This window comes from Vidua macroura, chromosome 2 (genome assembly GCF_024509145.1).
Source record: "Vidua macroura isolate BioBank_ID:100142 chromosome 2, ASM2450914v1, whole genome shotgun sequence".
NCBI classification, from domain to species: domain Eukaryota; kingdom Metazoa; phylum Chordata; class Aves; order Passeriformes; family Viduidae; genus Vidua; species Vidua macroura.
This window is the reverse complement of record NC_071572.1, coordinates 71,537,040-71,557,430: the sequence shown is the minus strand read 5'-3', so window position 1 is coordinate 71,557,430 and position 20,391 is coordinate 71,537,040. Positions and strand designations below refer to the sequence as shown.

General features: G+C 44.6%; 2 protein-coding genes across 3 annotated transcripts in view; one reads left to right on the top strand and one right to left on the bottom strand.

The window, feature by feature from the left end:
* Nucleotides 1–3,038: 3,038 nt before the first annotated feature.
* NDUFB4 (NADH:ubiquinone oxidoreductase subunit B4) lies at nucleotides 3,039–5,452 on the bottom strand. The gene is made up of 3 exons (XM_053970145.1): nucleotides 5,175–5,452; nucleotides 4,774–4,920; nucleotides 3,039–3,203 (listed from the first exon to the last, which is right to left on the bottom strand). Exons 1-3 carry the CDS (start codon nucleotides 5,373–5,375, stop codon nucleotides 3,138–3,140), a joined length of 414 nt encoding a protein of 137 aa, XP_053826120.1. The 5' UTR covers nucleotides 5,376–5,452; the 3' UTR covers nucleotides 3,039–3,137.
* Nucleotides 5,453–5,538: 86 nt separating this feature from the next.
* Nucleotides 5,539–20,391, top strand: part of FSTL1 (follistatin like 1) — a 99,793-nt gene continuing 84,940 nt past the window's right edge. Inside the window, exons 1-2 of one of the 2 annotated variants that reach the window (XM_053970143.1) lie at nucleotides 5,539–5,660; nucleotides 9,300–9,673. The gene's annotated coding sequence lies outside the window, so the exon portion shown is untranslated. Of the gene's footprint in view, nucleotides 5,661–8,616; nucleotides 9,021–9,299; nucleotides 9,674–20,391 lie in introns of those variants that run through there. The other variant, XM_053970142.1, reaches the window with a different exon arrangement.

The following is a 20,391-nucleotide window of genomic DNA, read 5'->3' as shown; positions in this document are numbered from 1 at the left end:
ACTTGATTGTCAGAAAAGTAGACCACAAATGAAAACAGGTGGGAGAATCCAAAGCACTTCACTGATAAGTGAGGGAAAGTTTCTATTCCACGCTCTGGCCATCCTGCAGTGTAGACTTGTCAGCACTTGACAAATTCTCTCCCTAGTTCTGTGCTAATCTACAGCATAGCAAATGCAAAAGGGCTTCTGTGAGCAGTCCAAACATTTGTTTCTGGGAAGGTACCTGGAAAAAAGGTCAACTGCAGACACCTCAACATTGATTGGAGTATGCAAGCCTCACCCCCAGCTGATGAATTTCACAGGGTGGAGGGAGCCAAGCAAAGCCCCAAGTAGAGTGGGAACCAGGAGCACAGCCCAGGCACCCCACACTTCAGGCCTGTACTTTAGCACATACCCACGTGGAAGTTTCTAAACCTGGTGCCACAAGATCTATGTTTCTTACTTCCCCAGAGAAGCAATTTTCCCAAAGAGAAGGAAATGCAGATCTGTGACACACAGTTATCAGTCACTTACATCCATCATCAGTTTTGGATCTGCACCAGGTCCTTGGGGAAAAAAAAAGGCATCAGCTTTGAGCAAAGTATTAAAAAATCTACATGGAGACATTTACTCTAAAATAGCCAATTCAGAAAAGGACATTTGGGAGAATCAATTTGCCAGAGAAGCTGATTTAATCAGACTGATTCAGGGATAAATAAGGTCTAAATGTTTCACAGGCAGAGGGGAAAAGCTTGTTTTCTGTTTGGGACCTAAATTATCATCCAGTGACCTACAGGCTTGAATTTCTCTCGTACAGACACATCACCAAAGCATATATGGGTGGTAACACATCAGTCAAGGATAAAATTCCACAAGGCACATTCACTTTCCTACCTCCACCCTAGATATCTGAAGGGAAACTTCTCTTTCCTTCCTCACTGCACGCAGCACCACTGCCCCAAACACCAACCCCACCTCCAGCAGCATGGCATGCTCATTTCTAGCAAGAAAACAGTTTGGAGAATTCTGGAAATAAGAAGAGAGAAAAGTAGGGCAGCCTTTCCCCAAGCACCACGTTCAAATCTGCAGGGATGTAGTATCAGACTCAGGGCTGGAAAGGGAAGGGCTGTGGCAGGTGCCACGAGCATCAATCCAATGTTGCCCTAAAAGACCAGAGGCACTGTGCTCATCCACAACCCATCCTGAAGCATTTGCTCAGTTAGCCTGAAACAAATACAGCTGCAAGGGAGAATTTACATGTGTGGCAACTCAAGTTCCAATTAGCTGAGGAAATGGGTCCTGGGAGATCAAATTAGTTTGTGGCAGCAAGAATAGCTAATTTAGCATGCTCAGACAAGCAATTATTTCTTTCCCTAAATGCCACTCTCTCCATGCACTGATGCCTCTCTGCACTAGTCCACAGCCCTATCTTGTAATATCATTTTTGACAGTCTTTTAGGAGCTATTCTGCAGAGAATAATATGGGTTTGCTTTAGTTAAACTAGCAGAACAAGCTGCAGAAACTGGTGCAAAAGGGTTGCTGGGAGCACGTATCTATATATGCTGATAGTACATATAGATTGCAAAACCTAGCACTGACTAGTCTAGTTTCTGTATACATTAGTGCTAAGCTCCACACAGCGTGAATGTTTCATGGTCCACACAAGAAGGGCTGCAATAGGAAACACTTAAAAAAATATTAATTAAAAAAAACCCAAAAAACAACAAAAAAAAACCATGAACAACAACAACAGAACCCAAGCAACAAACCCACCATCAAAAAGAACCCACACTGAGAGTGATTTTATTGTGAGGGTGACTGAGCAAGGGCACAGGTTGCCCAGGGAAGTTGTGTATTCTTCATCTCTAGAGATACTCAAAAGCCACCTGTACATACGTGGTCCTGGACAACCCACTTTAGATGGCCCTACTTGAGCAGAGAGTAGGACCCTGATGACCTACAGAGGTCCCTTCCAACTTCAGCCAATTAGTGATTATGTGGAAAAGTCACTCACTCTGCTGGAGAGACTGCAAACGGCCCACATTTACATCTTCATCATGCAGGAAAAACAAGGATGCGGCAGACCTGGTTTTGCTGACTTCACATTGGCTGCGTTCCCAGCAGGAAAAGGGAAGTTTTCAACTTTTGTATCAGACTGAGCTTCTGGCATGAACCTCAATGCCTGTGAAAAAACTAGTCCCATAATCTCTGAAAGATTAGGGTTGTTTGGAGCATGATGGCACCTACAGGCCATGTAAAAATTCAAGTATGCATCAAAAATCTTTTCTTTGCACTCATACCTCAGTACATTGGCACTAACAATTCCAGAGTCCTCTACACCAGTTGATCTGGGCAGGAAAATCTTGTGTTCTTATAAGAATAAACAGAAAAGGCATCTTTGCAAGCATAAGATTCAGTTATGCTTTTTGATGGTTTTTTTTTTTTTTTTGGAACATAGTCCCCTTACAGGGATGAACTCTCCCATACTACAAGATAGTCAGTGCCAAAGTAAAAATCCTTACCTGTCCCTAATTCACAGGAACCACAGAATTAGCGGAAATTCTGGTTACATACAACACGACAACATTGAGCTCACTATTTCCAAATCTAGTACTAATAAAAAAATAGAAGTTTATTGCAATAAACTAACACATGGTTTAGGCTTGTAGCTCATTAGGGGAAAAAAAAATTATCTCAACTTATTGAGAGCAGTCAGGCAGACTCCTAAGTTCTTAAAAATGTATCATACAACTTGCCTATTATCCAGTTAGGGCAAACCACACAGCCAAAGTGACACCAAGAAGAACATCTAGAAGGCAAGCAGTAGTTCCTTTAGGAAATTGCTTTGGTCTTGCTTAGTGTTTTAGCCTGCTAGTAATTTTAAACTTCAGCCTTCTTGGACAACAGCAACAACTTCCATGGTTTAAAAGGATCCTCTGAATGTACACTGAAAAGTACAATGGCTGAGTTCCAGACACCCTCTCTCTATCCATCTGGTTTAGATATAAAGATCCTGCATTTTTACACTTCCCATGATTTTTAAAGATGCAAGACAACCAACAAGCAATTAAGATTTATTCTTGTGACAAAGAAATGTCATCACATAATGCATCTTATTTTATTTATATCCCAAGAACATCACTGCAATTCCAGGGACTTAGAAGAATACACTGAATGGTGATCGCTTGAGTTTACCTTCTTGGATACGCTTCTCTTTACGATCCTGTGGAACAAAGAGAACATTTATCATCATCCTAATACAGAAGGACTTTCAATCAGCCTGGGATAACAGAACAGCAATTCTAGTATTTCAGCATAGACTACATGAAGGTAGCACCATATAGGATTTTAAGGGTCTTTTCTACCCTAAATGATTATATGAGCACAAGCTGTTTAAAAGTAAAAGATAACAAGGCACTTAGCTTCACCTACTAAAGACTTGCTCAGACTGACCTCACGTCTAGGTACTCTCACAGGCCAGCAGAGACCAATTCCTGTAAGGCATGTTTCACCAAACTAGCTGTGTCTCATAATTTGTACCTTAGTTTCTATCTCCTCCTTCTGGCTGAATAACCCAGCTTAGAGATCTAATTATGGAGAAACTTCTTAATAACGTGCCTAAAAGTGCCTGTGCTCACTTCCTACCCATTTGTACCTCACCGTGCAGTTATGTACCTTTCTGACAGGTACCATTACAGTACACAGGCACTGTGGATAATGGCCAGGTTCCTTCTGCTGGATAAAACCAGAAGATTTACTTAAAATCTGGTAATTTATCTCTTGCTTTCCTAGACACACAGCAAACATTCCTGAGAGAAAAGACTATGACTACTGTGTCTTTTGTACTACCAGGAAAACAAGAAAAATCCTGAAACATCACTAAAGGAACTGCAATAAAGGAAATTGAATTATCCTGGACACTAATTAAGACTTCAGCATGGCAAAATACTGAAGAAGTACTGAAGTCTCAAGAACTGTTATATCAACACACTCACATGTTTCCTAAAACCTGAATTTTCAATTCACCCTAGCAAACAACATTCCCTACAAATACTCTGTTAATTTATGTTAGTGCTTCGTGGTTTATGACTTGATCTAAAATGCTACTTCTTTGCAAAAGAGGGAAATTAAAGTGGTTTACAACAGCCACAAATTCTCTACTAAAATCAGTCACTGTCTGCCTGTTAGCATTTTTTATGTACTTACATAGCTGAGTTTTTTCATAATGATCTACCATTACTTAGATTCTGACACTCATAGTTTAGGAGTTAGAATGGAAGCAAGATAAACCTTCCAAATTATTAGAACATCCAGCTGAGATCAGACACTGCAATTGGCATAATTACTCCTCCCCATTTGCTTCACTAAATTAAAGAAATGGTCAAGCAACTGCACAGAGATATTGCTAGGTCTGCCATCCATATGCTTCTTGTGTATTTTAAGTTCAAAAAGCATATTTAATGTGTGTCAACTGGTGAAAAGAAGAGTAACTTAGGATTAATTTTCACTCAGTGCTACAGAGAGCTTTGTGACTGCAAAATAGCCTGATCAGGCAAACTGTGACTGGCCATAGCCCCAAGGGTACAATAAAGGGCTCTCAGAAAAAGACTCTAACCAGTAACAGGCTTTGAGACAGCAGGCTTGCTACCAGCCTTCCTTCCCTCACTACTTCAATGGTATTAATCATTTTTAGACGCACGAGGATCCCATAAACTGAGACTCCAAGCAGATCTACATTTTACAAGCTGGTGTTTGTGCTGTTCGCTGATGTTCAGCGTTCTCGGCCGACTTACCCTGTCAGCTTTTAACACAAAGATCCAGAAGAGGAGGGGGCCTAACCCATAAACAGCTCCTAGAAAGGACGTCTTGGGTGTCGGGCGGAAAGTAGGGTAGACGTTCTGTGACTTCGCATAGGCCCAGCGGACCAAGGCGGGATTTTCCTGGGGTGTAAAGACAACGGCAGTGAGGCCCGCAGGGCTCTGCAGTGATCCCTCCACCCGGCGGCTGAGGCACCGGGAAGGGCACAACGGGAAGGGCACCAAGGTCACGGGGAGGGCGGGCAGCGTCCCGCCGGCACGGCCCCGGCCCCAAGCACGGCCGCAGGCGCGGGCCCCGCTCCGGGACGCCGCCGGCTGAGGCGGACGAGCCCCGCGCTTCCCCCGCTTCCCCCTCGCCCCTCTCCGTCCCCACTCACGATGACGGCGGGCGCGCTGGGGTCGTTGAGCTGCAGCAGGTACTGCCGCTTGAGCCGGGAGCGGATCGCCAGGCGTTCGGTCTCGGCGCGGAGCTTCTCCGGCGATGTGTCGTAGGTGGCGGGGTCGAGCTCGGCGGGCAGCGAGACGAAGCGGTTGGGCCTGTACAGCTGGGCCGCCGACGGAGGCGGTGCCCACGCCATCTTGGAGAGCCGGCCCTGCCGGCGTCGGGGGGCGGTGCCGGGCCCGCCCCCCGCGCCCTCTGCGGGAGCAGCGGCCTCCCGTCACAGAAGCGGCGGCGCGGAGTGGTGTGGGCTGCAGCGGCGGTACAGCTCAGCCTCTTGCAACGCCGCTGCCCTGGGCAGGGACAGCTTGCACTAGACCAGGTTTATCAGAGCCCCATCCAGCCTGGCCTTGAATACATCCAAGGCATGGGGGCATCCGCATCTTCTCTGGGGAACTTGTGCCAGTGCCTTACCACACTCAGGGTAGAGGATTTTTTCTGTAATATCTAAACTAAACTTACTCTTTAGATTTGAACCCATTCTCCCTCCTCCTATCACCATGTTCTCTTGTAAATAACCTTTCCCCATCTTTACTGTGAGTTCCCTTCCAGGTAGTGGAAGACCACAATTAAGTCACCTCAAAGCTTTCTCTTTCTCAGGCAGAACAAACCCAATTTTCTCAGCCTTTCCTCGTGGGAGAGGTGCTTCATCCCTGTTACCATCTCGTGGCCTCCTCCAGACTCGCTCCAACAGGCCATGCTCTTCCTGTGCTGGGGCCCCAGAGCAGGGTGCAGGGTGGGGTCTCGCAGAGCACAGGGGCAGAATCCCCTCCCTTGTCCTTTGGATGCAGCCCAGGACACGTTTGGCTTTCTGGGCTGTGAGTGCCCGTGGCCAGAGAATGTCCAGCCTCTCACCCAGCAGCACCCCCAAGTCCTCCTGGTCAGAGCTGCTCTCGATTTGCTCATCCCCCATCCTGTGTTGATACCGGAGTTGCTCTGACCCAGGTGCAGCACCTTGCACTTGGTCTTGTTAAACCTCATGAGATTCCCAGGTACCCACTTCTTTAGCCTGTCTTGGCCTTACCTGGCCTCACCTGCTGTGGCTCAGGGCACGTCAGGGGCAGGTTTTATTCTCACAATAACAACAGTCCCAGCAGGTAAATTTTTCCTGTCCCCTGCAATTAAAATCGCCTTCAGAATGAGTCACAGGTCAGGAGTGTTGACCTCTTTGAGTCTGCTGGGACAAGGGGGTGCCATTGCTGTGGGGGTGTTTACTGCCCTTTTGAACAGTATTTCTATGTTTTAGAAAGTGTAGTTAATATATGTCAAATTGCTGAAAATAAGTCTTTTAAAATTACAGGATCACAGAATCACAAAATATTCTGTGTTGGAAAGAACCCACAAGGATTGAGTCCAACTTAACCCTGTACAGCACCATCCCAAAGAGCCACACCATGGGCATGAGAGCATTGTCCAAATACTTGAACTCTGTCAGGCTGGGTGGTGTGACCGCTTCCCTGGGGAGCCTGTTCCAGTGCCCAACCACCCTTTGTGTGAAAGAACCTTTTCCTAATACCCAACCTAAACTTCCACATGGTCAACTTTAGGCCATTCCCTCAGGTCCTGTCACTGTTCACCAGAGAGAAGAGATCAGCACCCGTCCCTCCACCTCCTCTCACAAGGAAGGATGGCAACTAATTTACACTGTCAGTGCTATAGACAGCTTTGTTATTGCTACATTTGAACATTAATTAATTTTTGAGGTGAATAAAAAGTCCTTACATTTGAACAGTATTCCGTGTTACACAAGAGATATGTTGTAGGCAGACTGGTATTTGCAAAATCCCACGGTTACTGACTTTCAGCTTCAAATTGTCCCTTTGATTCTTTAACCAAGGCTGAGCTGACTGGACAAGCTGCCAGGTAACCTCCAGGATTCTCAAGAGGTGACTCACCACCTTCACAGACTTTATTGACAGGTTCAGGGCTGGATTCACCCTCTGCTTGGTGAACACTGGGCAAAGAAAACAGGGGTTTGACCTTGTACTGCTTTTGGCCAGCGTGTGCCCAGGTGGCCAAGAAGGCCAATGGCATCCTTGCCTGGATCAGCAATAGTGTGGCCAGCAGGAGCAGGGCAGGGACTGTCCTCCTGTACTTGGCACTGGTGAGGCCACATATTGATAACTGTGAACAGTTCTGGGGCCCACTCTACAAGAAAGGCATTGAGGTGCTGGAAAGTCCTGTGAGGAGCAGCTGGGGTTGTTTAGCCTGAAGAAAAGGAGGCTCAGGGAAGACCTTATTGCTCTCAATAACTATCTGAAAGGAGATTGTAGCCAGATGTGGAGTTGGTCTCTGGTCCCATATAGCAAGTGATTGGACAAGAGAAAATGGCCTCAAGTTGTGCCAGGGGAGGTTTAGATTAGATACTAAGAAAAACTTTTTTCACCAGAAGGATTATCCAGCACTGGAACAGGCTGCTCCAGGAAGTAGTGAACCTTCTCCATAAATATTCAAAAGACATGGCATGTGGGAACACTGTTTAGTGATGGATTTGGCAGTACTGGGTTAATCATTGGACCTGATGATCTTAGAGTTATTTTGCAACCTTAATGATTCTTAGGCTTTGCCTTTAAGAAGTTTTTATCTTGTTGGTATTAAGAACTTTGGTGTCCAGTGATGTAAAGAAAGACAATGCAAGTTGTCAGTAAACAAAAAGTAGCAGTAAACAACTTTACTGTTGTGTTTTCTTCTTCTAGTATACAAAACAGTGATAGTTATGCTGATTGGGACCCAGTAAGTTAATGGCTGTGCATATATAGTTAGTTAGTGTTTTCCAAGTGAAAACCAAGCTGCTTCATTCACAGTCAGCTCCCAGGGAAGTACTTAATATGCCTTGTTGCTTTTTCTCCCAGTGCTTTCAGCTTGGGTCAGTGGCTCCTATAGCATGGAAAAATATACTCCTTTTACTTCCCATTTTGTGACCATTGGATTTAGTGAGCTCTGTGTCTCCAGCTCCACAATTTGTGCCTCTTCATAACTGGCATGTAGAGAGCTGCTTTAGCAGCACAGTACCTATACCAGCAGCACTGCCATGTGGCACTCCTGCGGTACTTTCATCTCTGAGTGTTCCCAAAGACTTGGCAGCCTGTGTCTCCCAGCCCCTGCACAGCTTGCTGCTTTTAAAGCTGCTCTTCCCTGCTCTTTCTTATTTCTTAATAAAATGACACGTGCAGCCTTGAAACAGATTGATTCCTGGCAGAAGCAGGAGTGCAGGTTGGATTAGCAAACTGGGAAGGGTTAGCTCTCTGTGGGAAATGGTGGGGTTTTTTTCCCTCTTTGCTGCATCACAGAGTGGAACAGAAGACTCCTTTTCCTGCAGATCTCCCAAAGGATTTCAAAACAGCCAGATGTCTTTGCCCCAGTCTGCTGACTCTCGAGGCCTGTCTGTAGTTGTGTGTGACGGTTCCTGTGGGCAGGAGCAGAGATAGTCTTGTGGTGAAGTCACTTCGCAAAGGCAGGGAGTTCAGCTCCCAGCCCTGTTGCAGAATCTTTGTGATCTTATCAGTGCAGGTCCAAGCTCTGCCTGTCCCCAGAGCTCGTAGCTGTGAGTGTGCATGCTTGGCATGCAAACAGTGCTGGAATTAATTCTACTGGGAGAAAAACAGAAGGTACAAAGCAACATTTCCATTAGCAATGTAATGTACTGTATTAGAAAACCGAGCAGCCAGCTGCTATGCTGAAAACACCTTTGCATTTCATCTCTAGCCACTAACTCATCCTCCTTCCCAAAGGATCAAAATCCTCAAAGGAAGTCTTTTCTGAGAGATGGCACCTGTTTCATGGGGTAAGAAAATAACTAAATCCCTTCCAGAGAAACATATTCTCTGACACTGAAGTCTGTGCATTGCAATTTGTTGTTTTCACTCTTCCAGGGGTGAATTTGTGCACTTTCTTTGTTTTGTAACAGCCATGTTTCTAACTTTAAAACACATCCTTCAGCAAAAGCCTGAGTCACCAATAGTCAGCGTCTCACCCTTGCATAAAGCAATGCAGGACAAAGACAGAAATACTGCAGACAAAGCACTTGACTGAAATCAGTGATTGTATTTTCTCCTGCTGACAGGAATTGCTGCACAGAGGGAGAAATGCTGCGGTGACAAACTGTCCTCCTGTGCAGACCTTCTGCATCATCTGCTCCCCCTGGACCACCCTATGGCAGCCTCTGAACACAGTCTTGCTGCTACTGCAAACCACCTCTGAAACAAAAGATTTTGCAAGAATGAACGAGACCCTTCTTGTCCCTGTTTTGTCAGCCAGATCTTGAAGCTCATTTGACTGTCCTCCTGACTGCTAGTGTTGACCTAAGGCAAGCAGCAGGAATATAAAATAGGCTCTAGTAAGGGTGGGGCTAGTCTCAGTAGGGCAGCACAGGCTTGAGCTAGAATATGCTGGTCAGAAAACCACATCCTCGTGGGCTCACACACCAAGGCTTAACAGGTAAGACCCCAAGTGGTTTTTCTTCTTTTTAATCAGGACTGATGTTTATTAAAGGTTCAAGGTTGGCAGTATTAAGTGAAATTGACAATTCTTCTATGAAAATGCCTTTGAAGTTTACATCATCTGTTTTCTTTGCCATCAGCAGTAACCAAAATGGAAAGAACAGTCAAGAAAATTAATCTTTGTCCAGTACCCCATGGAGGGTTGGCCTTGACTGACTGCCAGATATCTACCCAGCTGCTTTCTCACTCCTCTCCTTGAAAGGACTGGGGGAGAAAATGACGTAGAAAATCTCATGGTTCGATAAAAGCACAGTTGTTAAGAAAACTTGTTTTCTTAACAAAAAATGCTGCACATGGAAGCAAAATAAAAAGAGGAAGTCATTCACTACAACCCATCAGCAGGCAGGTGTCCAGCTATTTTTTGGGAAGCAAGGCCTCAATAGGCATAGCAGTTTCTTGGGAAGACTGATGACATCACCACAAATGTCCTCCCATCATTCTCCTTTCCTTCAACTTTTATTTCTAAGGAGGACATCATATGGCATGGGATATCCCTTTGGTTATTTGGGTCAGTTGTCCCAGTTATTCCCCCTGCCAATCTCTTGCCCATCTCCAGCTTACAGACCTTCAAAGTGGTTGGTGGAGTGTTGGAGAGAAAGCCCTGACGCAGTGCTAGCACTGCCCAGCAATACCCAAACCCGTGTGCTACCAGTGCTCTTTTCTGTCTGCTACAGATGAAAGGCACAGACCCTCTAGGTTGCTCTGCAGAAAGTTGAGTCCATCCCAACCAAACCCAGTACAAAGGCAGCTTGAAAGCTGTCTGACACTGCTGAATTTCAGACTATTCTCATACAAGGTAGCCTGAAATCAGGCACACTTCTATGACACTCTTTGATTGAAGCTGCAAATAACTTCCACCTAGAGTTTAAAGTAATCCAAGATACTTTCAGTTTAGAACTGTATGATTTTGCTAGTGGCTTTTCAGTCATGCCCTGAAATACACAGACTGGATTTTTTGACTGTGTATTCAAAGTCACTCTTTTCAGTGTGACCAAACTAAGTGATTCTGTGCTTCAAGTGAATGAGAGAAAAATTAACCTAAATCACATACTTGTCTACCTACCTCCAAGGTGACCATGCATGATGTTTTCAGAAGAGACAGGTTAAATATGCTGTCAACTCCATAAATACTGGTGCCTGTCAAACTTGTTCTGAGTGCTTGCAGTTGCCCTGTTTGAATCAGTTGTCAGACTGGGTCAACATGTTGGTGGGCTCTGTTGTGAATTCTCACTGGCCTTTTGCAAAGAAAGCAAGCTGGAAAATGGAGGAAGCTGACAAAATCACTCATATCACAAGAAGGCTCCTGAACAGAAGCCTCTTACTTCTAATTCTCATATGTAATGGCCAAGAAGTGTCATTTGGCTCCTGTTCCTGTTCTATACAAGTGAATAAATACTGTTAAATGTGTGCTGCCCTTCTTTTGAAGTGGCATCAATATCAAACATTCATTTGCGTGGATATATCCATGGTAAAAGCCAAATGGATACAGAAGGGGAGCAGTGTAAGAAGCATTAGGATCCAGCACAGTTTATTTGAACTCAGAACGAGTGCATCTAACTGCAGCATATAGCTATATTAATAAATTTTCCAGATACATGTAATTCATTCTGTGTTAAGAACTGAGTCCCCAGTATCTTTATTTTATAGTTGTTTAAAGGAAACCTAGCATGCAAAGGAAGGAGTTAAGATCGTTAGGGGAATTATGAATTGTTAGTACAGCCAACATAAATGTGTATCAAATGTTGAGCTCAGCAGGAGTTAGTTACAAATCTAGGACATTTAATGAGTCATGAAGTGCCAGGAATAATGAGACATGGCATTAAACAAACCATTCCTGCCTCTCCTTGGCTTGTCCAGAGATGATGGCAAGAAGCCCTCTGCTGTTTCAGCTTTTCCTGTCAAAAGAAAACTTTGGACTCACACTGAATTATAGCCGTGGCTGAGCTGCCTCAGCCAGGGAGCTGGTGCCACCTGGGTGGCCCTGGTGACAGAAGGATAAGCTGGCAGCCAGCATCCCTTCTCCACTCCTTTGCAAGTCATTGATTGTAGCATTTAATAGTGTTATATTCTTAGCTCTCCCTCTGCTTCCAGCTCCTCGCACAAGAAACTATTAATAGTTATGGATCAATGAAGAGTGGGAGAGGAAGAGGTCTTAGAGCAGGGTGGGAATTTGAAACATACCCTGCATGTCTGAGGGTTGTTGGTTAAGTGTTAGAAGTGCTTAGCCAGTTGAGGGCTAACACTGTTCCTAGACTTCCCCTCACAATGGCTGTCAGGATCTGGAGTACTCCAGCAAGCTGTCATTGCTCCAACCACCCTCCACCTGGCCCAGGTGCAGCATAAAGCTGAGATCCTTGCCTGAGAGCTGGCCTGAACTGTGTGAAATGTATGTTGTATCTAGGCTTGGCTCAAGTTCCTAGCTTGACCTCAGTCAAGAAAAAAGTAAAAAGGTCTTCCTTTTTACTTTGGCTTTGCCTGGACAACATTGGGCTGCAGCTGGTTATGGTTATTGCCACTGGACCTGCCCTCATCACCTTGTCTGGCTCCCAGCTCAGCCCAGTATTGCCATTCCTGGGCTGCAGTGTCACTCACAGAGCAGTGCTCAACCTCATGGCTGTGGGGATTGTATGTGGTGCCAAGGGTGAATTCAGATGGCTGCCAGCAAAAATTCACAAAGCAGCTGCTAAATAGGAGTCAGTGAGAAGAAACTAAAGTGTTGCAGGAAATGGCTCATGCAGCATAAGGGGAGGCATCTTTCCTGGCCTGCTGCTCCTAACACAGACCATTACCAGAAGCTGATGCTTCTTTGTTTCCCCATTTCTCTGCAGGTGTTTTGCTCTGCCCACAAAAGAAATTATAGATCTGCCTCATTCAGTTTGGGTATCAGAAAAGTAACAGTGCTTGCTGTGAACTCTGCCTGCTTCTTTCTGACACGATGGGGAGAGTTTCAGATGGAGAGTCCCCTTAACCCAAAACATGTCTGAGAGGTGAACCATCCCTTAGAAATTAATTTTTTCTTCATGGGTTTTGTTAAGAGTTTAGTGTAGCCCTGATACTCTCCAGCTTCCTGAGAGTCCACTGTGTGACAAGAGTGCCATGGCTTGTGTATCTTGGAGCAAAATGTTACACAGCCTTTATTGCACATGGAGGATGCTCCTGTAAGTTCTTCTCAGACCCACAGGTGAAATGCTGGACTTGCTAACAGCAAAAGAGAGCCCTATGAAAAATGGCTCTGGCCCACAAAGCTTTCAGATTGCCTGCAATGTCTTACCTGAAGTCACCTGATGGGTTTAGCTGGACTTTCACAAACAGAATCAGAGTGTAAAGAAAAGCCTGCTGTGTGAAGACCCAACCAGGGGGGCCAGGAAAACTTTATTCCCCAATAGACATGGCCACTCCTGCTTGTCAAGACAGAAATAGAGTGCCTCAACAGTTGGTTTGGAGTTAGGGAGTTTGCCTGTCAAGGTGGAATCTACTTAAGAACATTATCTTGGAGGAAGCCTCACTTTGTGGTATCATCGGGTCCAAAACTTATCCACAGCCTGAAATTAATTTTTAACTCAAAAAAGAAGTAGGACTTTATAGACAATGATTCTTTTAGAAGTCACAAATTTCTCCCTTGTACAGGAAGACACTCCAGCCCTGTGTGGGGAAAAAACCCTCCTGCCTGAAATCTGTGATAGATGAGCCTTGAAGAAGAAGCAGCTCTGTTGTACTTCTGTGTAGAAAAAGACACTCACTTTGTTTTGCTTTATATATTTTATTATAAGTCTGGAGCTTAAATTTTAAATCAAGTCTTTGGGAGCACACTGTGAAGCAGACCATCAGTATGAATAAAATATGTTAATAGGAACATGTTGAATTTAGTGTGACTGTTTGGCAATCTCTGTATTACAGTGGGGAAGGACTTAGTTGTGGCAATGCAGAGTGGTTTTTTTTCTTTGCTCAAGTAAAAGACAGAATACAAATGAGGCTGTTGCTGCAGAATGCCAGCTAGTGGGAAAGATACACCATGTCCAGACTGGGTATTTCAGTGTTTTAAAAAAATTATGGCAATACCAGAACTTTAAACTTCTGACCCATAGAGATAGAAGGGCAGAACAGGTGATGTTCCTAGATTCTTGTTATCATTGTATAAATCAGGAACATTCACTAAACTAGAAATATGCCTTTGCATTGCAGAACTCTGTATCCATCAGGTTTCATCTACCGTTTTGGGGAGACGGGGTAAGGCAGCTGCCAAGGTTAAAAATTGCTTCCTAAATTAATGTTTCCATACTTCTCTAGATAACCTCTTAGCAGAGGAGTTTGCTCTTTGTGTAAACCACTTCTATTTACCGTGCCATATCTCCCTAATTCAACCAGTGTAATTGTGATTTCTGTCCTTAAAGGGAAGATTTCTACTTGTGGTGTGACCCTTGCAGGACTCTTTAGACACAGTGCTTTTCCTGCTCTCCTGCTGCCCCCCACTCCATCCCCTTACGTGCATCTGCTTCCTTCCTACTCACTTGCATGTATTTTAGCCCTACCCAGTTCTGTTCTCCCACACTCTCAGCTCTGCTGAGGGGCTCTTTACTCCCTCAACCTACTTCGACTTCCTCTGCCTCCTTCACTTGCTTCTCAGTGTTTTCCCTGCTCTCTACTGGATATATCTCCCTCACTTCCATCCAAACATCTTTAAAAGATCCAGTTGTGGTGGCAGCCACTTGCAAAATGCTTGACAGATGGCAACTGACAACTTTTTGGTGCTCTGCTCCCTGATTCTTCTCATCTTCTTTGAATCAAGCAATGTGTACACAGCACATTGGGAGCAGGAGCATTCAGAGTTCTTCCTGGGCCTGAAGCTAAGGGATGTGCAAGCAGCCATCATACTGCTTGCTGGTTCTCCTCAGCACAGGGGTGCTGATCAAACTCAGTTTCTACAACCAGCCTTTAGTTTTACTGACCAGTATCATGGTGAAGGCTATGGAGAAGGGCCCATCCATCTCTGTACTAATGCTTTTCATGGTGAATCCTTCCTTTCTTTGTGTGCAACATACTGTCAGGAGAGAGTTTGTTGTGGCTCAGACAAGGCATGGTATCCCCACCTTCTGTTGCTGTGTTGGTCTTGCTGCAAGCTCCAGGGAGGCAGCCCTCTCTTGTTCCCAACATAGTCCACCAGTCCCTGCAGTGACCAGAGCTGCCCACAGCACAAAGTCACAAACAGAATGACTCCATGGGAAATTGCACAGCCTGTTGCTGTTATGTCTGTATCAGTCTTTCACAGCTGGCTGAGATGCCTCTTCTTCTGGACCAATTAATAGGGAGGTTACATTTTTCCATAATTTCCCTGAGGACTGAACACATCTCAACATCTGAAAGAAAAAGGGTGGTGACTCACCTCTCGACCTGCTTAATTCTTTCCAGGATAGTCCTTCTCATGAAGAATTGAGACTGTCTGGGATATACTCATGAGACAAACTAATATGCTAAAATCTGTCTCAAATCCAAATGAAAATTTGAAATATGATAAAACACTTGCAGCACAACAGTCATCAAAATTAGAGTGCTTTTTTTTTTTTTACAGTTATATAACTTCTCCCCAGCACAGAGCAAGACCCCATTTCCCATCCCTTTGCTTTGCCTTGTGGGGCTGAGTCAACTCCTTGACCCTTCCTTGTTTTACTTCACTCTAGAAAGAGCTTGAGCATAGCAGGAAAACAGAGCCCCTAATCTTAATAATCTCCTGCATATTTTTTAAGATCAGTGAAATTATGAAGCTTTGGTTTCCTTGTTAGACATAGTTTTTGCAGAGGCATCACAGGGGTGAGATCTGTTCCTGACAGCAATGCTGCCTTTTTTCAGGCAATGATAGAAAAGGTCTTTCTGACCTGCAGAGCAGTCTCAGAGCAGAGTTACCTCTGGCTGCATTGTTCCACATCTGACATTTGTCAGGCAGTTGACAACTTCAGTTGACAGCTTATGGATTTTTATCCTGTTTTCTTGCAGCACAACCTCTTCCAAATACCAGCATCTCTCTCTTCTCTGAGGGGATCTATATAGCATCTGGCACCAGCTTTGTCTCGATTTTTGACTCTGTTTGGGACAAATTCTTCTGACTTGCCGATCATGTAGCATACTGCTCACACAGACTTTTTCGATGTGCTGTGCATGGTGTACAGGAACACAACTGCAAGATGTGACACCATGGTGAGAAGTCTCTTCCCTGGAACCTCTTGGAGGGAGAAGCTGTCACTCACTGCATTATCTTGACCTTGTTCAGAAGCAAAGGTGCAAAAGTATTTCTTGGTCCCAGAGTCTAGACAGTCACAAGTTTGATCAGGACTGAATTTAAACAGTTTCCTACAGAGAGTAGTGTTGTGCTCATGGCCCTAGGGTGACCTTGGGGCACAGCATGCAGAGGGATGTCCCTAGGAGTTTAGAGCTGACCATGTTGTTAGCATTGGCTTGTCCTTGCCTAATACCTTATTCTTGGAAGAAAGGAAAAACTCAGGATTGGGCGTCCCTTGGACAGAACATTAGCTGATCAAAGCGTAGATATTTCAAAGTGATTTATTCTGGTAAATATTACTTTCTTGCTTGAGAGTTGCTTATTCACTATGGCAGTGAAAGGCCAGGATGTGATGAGGAAAAGGTGATCTTTAGTTTAGGACAGGAGAAGTGTATCAACAGCCCAACAGCTGGAACTGCATTTGGGGCATTGCTTGGCATCCTCCTGCTCTTATGGCTTGACCCTGTCTCAGGATTTCAAATCTTTGGATCCAGTCCAGGATTTCTGAAGAAGTCATCAGTCTTTCCTAGCAGTAAGAGGTAGTGCAGAGAGCATAGTGGATTAATGATGATGGTGATAAAAATACCAATAAAAATAGTCTGACAAAATTTCCCTCAACAACCATTTTTTGCATATTTGCTGTTTTGATGCAACATTTCTGGGTTTTTTGACAGAAACAGAAGCACTTTCTCATCCTTCCATTAAAAAAAAAATTGTTTGTTTATTTTTCACCTCCTTTTCTCCTCTTTATACCAGTTGCTAGAGGAAACAGAGGAGTAAACAAGAGGGGGAAACTGAGAGGGATAAAGGAAAAGAAAACAATTCAGGTTTTGTTATTTTGAATAATTTTTTTCAACTAAACCCAGCTATATCATCATGATAAAAATACAAGAAAACTCCTTTCAGCAAAAGCTGCTGGTTCTCTGTGCTTTCTCAAATCAATTCCTACTGCATTGTGTCCCCACAAGTGTAGCAAAGGCTAGCATGAGGTATCCAGAAAATGCTGGCTCCTGACAACATGGCTGGTTTGGTTTTAGAACTGCAGAAATGCAATGATAAACAGAAAATCTTAAGTGTTTTCTTAACAATTATCAATAGCTGCTGCTTCACTTTACAAAGTAACTTTAGGTTCCTTCTTTCTGCACCAGTGAACAAAGCCTCCTGAGACTCTGCACATGCTGGTCTGGTAGGTGTGCTGCAGGTGTGCTGGAGTCCTTCTCCAAGAGGATTATTTATTTATTTAATTATTATTATTATTATTATTATTATTATTATTATTATTATTATTATCATCATCATTAGTGAGAAACTTGGGCTGCGGTTCTTGAGCTGAAATCAGTGAAGCTCTGCAGAAAGCAGGAGGTGAATAGCAGTGATGCAGCAAAACTGTTTCCTCGGAAAAACTCTTTTCTACAAGGGTTCACACTGCTCTGCAGAGACCAAAAGAGTCAAAACAAGTTCTGTATACTTTAGGCAGTATCAAACACATTTTAGGAAAACTGATGCTCTTTATTGAATTCTAGACTACTTTTCCACTAGGTAGCCAACAATTATGCTCAGCTGAATGGGGAAGGAGGTTTGAGCAGTGCAGTCCCAAACTAGTAAAATAGCAAAGAGTTCAAAAAAGAAGTGATCTCTAATCTAATGCAAAACTTGATATATGTTTTCAAGATACATCTTGGCTGCAGCAGTAAAATAGACCGAATCAGAAGTAATTCTGACTAGTATGCTGGGGTTCAGCCCAAAGAAAGATTTCTAAAGGGAAAAAATAAAGTTTATAAAAGAATACACTGAGCAAAATGGAGCTATGATAAGTAATGATCCTTCTACACCTTCATTCTTAACCCCAAGCTGCATTCTGTGGGTAAAAATAGCTGCTTCCAAGAATACTAGTTGTTTTAAAGAAGCTGCAGTGCCATCACTTCTAGAGGAACTTTCTGTTGTTTCTGGGTACAGTGTTAAAATAAGCATCTGTTTCAGAAAATAATATTGGGGTTGCAATAGCACTCTTCCAGTTGTTGTTAACTTTCCCAAAGAAAATAACATAGGGGGGAAATTAAAACACACAAGCCTTATTTACACAGAGGCCAGTGTAGCAACGCTGAATACTTAAGCTCTCAAGCCCAGATGAGAGAGAGCTTCAGGGATGTGTCCAGAGGGATCCCTCTCAGAGGGCCCTCAGGTGTCTCATTGGAAGTCCTTCCCCAGAAAGGACAAGGGCCAAGTGTCTTGGCACAAAGGCACAAGGGAAGAAGGACAAAATCAATCTTCCCCTGCTTGGTCTGGTAGCCAGCACAGGTTAAAAAGATGCAATGTGTGGGAGTGCTGGAAAGAGAAGAAGATCCACTGCCAGGCCCAAGTCATGGTGGATTATTAAAAGTCAAAACACCTTGCCATCTGATAATGGGATCAAAACTTATTCTTAGGGCTGCTTCAAGAGGTCCATGCACATGTCATGCTATAAAAGGATGAGTAAGAAGTCTGGGCCGAAGCAAAACTTATCATGTGAAGCTCAGTTAAGGTTCCCCTCTGGTCACTGCAAAAGGACCACAAAGCAGATTCTCACAGGCTAAAATTCTGGATAAAAAGAGTTTGACATCTGAGTTATCTAGGTCCTTAGTGCACAAAGTCAGGAGTCAGTCCAGCTTTTTCTGAGTACCTAATTCAGAAGTTTTGCCTAGGGATGCTATAGATTGCTCACATTACCTGTTTTTTGGAAATACATATAGAAGCATTTATAGCACATTTCCACCCAAGATCAATGCAGTGGTGCCGCAGTGCTGCCAGATCAGAGTTCCTCAGTACCACAATATTGTGCCATTGGCAGTGAAGAATAAGAGCCATTTGGCAATGGAAGGGCATAGGTTTAAGAAGGGACAGAGCAAACTTTTCTAGTTCCTTTATGCTAGGCAGGAGATATGGAAAGAAATCATGGATCACATCATAGGGGTTTTACCGTGATGAGTATGTGTTCTTGTTGTTCCTGCTTCCTGTGGCAGGACTGTCACTGCCGGGCTGCAGATCAGGCCTGGAGGAAGAGCAGTAGCTGTATTGCACTATGGTGTCATGGTTTGACACTGGCGCAATGCCAGCGCCCCCATGAAAATGTACCTTCCCCAAATAAATGCTGTGAGATGTTATCAGGAACAGAGCAGAGCAGGCCCAAGCTTAATAACAAAGGGAAAAAAACTTTATTAAACTACTACTACTACAGAAAACACACAGACTAAATCCAGGATGAAGACCTTTTAAAACACCCCTCCTCCTCCCAATTCCTAAAACACCCACCATGAAACATCACCCGGGATTCCTGATCAAATTACCACCCTTCAGATAATCAATACTCAAGCTATCAAGGGAGAGAGAAGTCTCTCTTGCGCCACAGACACCCCAGGAAACACAGTTGCCACCTCCTGTGTTTCCCTGTCACACATGGCAACCGCCCGGAGAAAATCTGCCAGTGTGACACTCTCCTTTCCATGTCACAGTGCTCTCACCACCGTGCATGGACAGACTGCTCATAGGGCTCCTTTAAGGATGCTTTGCCACGGACTCAAAGATATAACAGTTCAGCTTCTCATCCTGGGACTACAGTCCCCCCCATTTTCCCCAGGGGCCAAGGGTCCAAGAACAGAGATCATCTTCTTCCTGAAGACAGAGGGCATCACCATTCCCTCTTCAGCTTTCTTCTGTTCTTGCCATTCCTGTGCTGTTAGAAGCTGAAGCATGTCTCCTTGGGTCACCACTGCATCCCCCTAAAATGCAGTCTCTGTTGCAGGAGATTTTGGTTCAGTCTATGGCTAACAAGAAAAGTCCAGCCAAAAGCTACTTCATCATCTCCTCCCACCTAAATATTTCTTCTTCTAACATCTCAGGTCCCGGACTGTCTCTCTTCTACTACAAATCAAGGAGGAGTAATATTTTACAAAGCCCTCATTTCCCGGAAAGGGTTAAAAGTTCAGACTCCCTGGACAGCCGAAATCTTGGTCCAGCATCCTGTCTCCCATGCTAGGCATCATCCCCCCCCTTTCTCCTTTTCCTCTGCCGGCAAATTTCCAGGTGCTGTCAGGCTCTCTGTCTCTTTCCCTCTGGGGGGGGGGGGGGGGGGAACAAAGACATCTCCGCTTCTCTCCACCCTTCCGTCTGCAGGAGCTGGCTCGGTTCCAGACCCTCAGCCCCTCGGCCTACCTGGACAAGGCCGCGTGGCTTCCCCTCCCCCACCCAGGCTGAGGCTGGGCAGGGGAGAGTCTGCACTCTCTGACGACTGGAACCAAAGAGACAGTTCTCCTGGGAGTTCTTGCTTTTAACCCCCTGTGTTCTCAGAGGCGTGTCCATACTTTCAGTGGTCACTCCAGGTGCCGATATCCAAACCTGACCACTGATTG

Coding starts and splice junctions, on each gene's coding strand:
- NDUFB4 (XM_053970145.1), bottom strand. CDS start 5,375: ATGGCGTGGGCACCGCCTCCGTCGGCGGCCCAGCTGTACAGGCCCAAC. Junction 4,921..5,174: donor CCAGCGCGCCCGCCGTCATC/GTGAGTGGGGAC, acceptor TTTACACCCCAG/GAAAATCCCGCCTTGGTCCG. Junction 3,204..4,773: donor TTGTGTTAAAAGCTGACAGG/GTAAGTCGGCCG, acceptor TTTGTTCCACAG/GATCGTAAAGAGAAGCGTAT.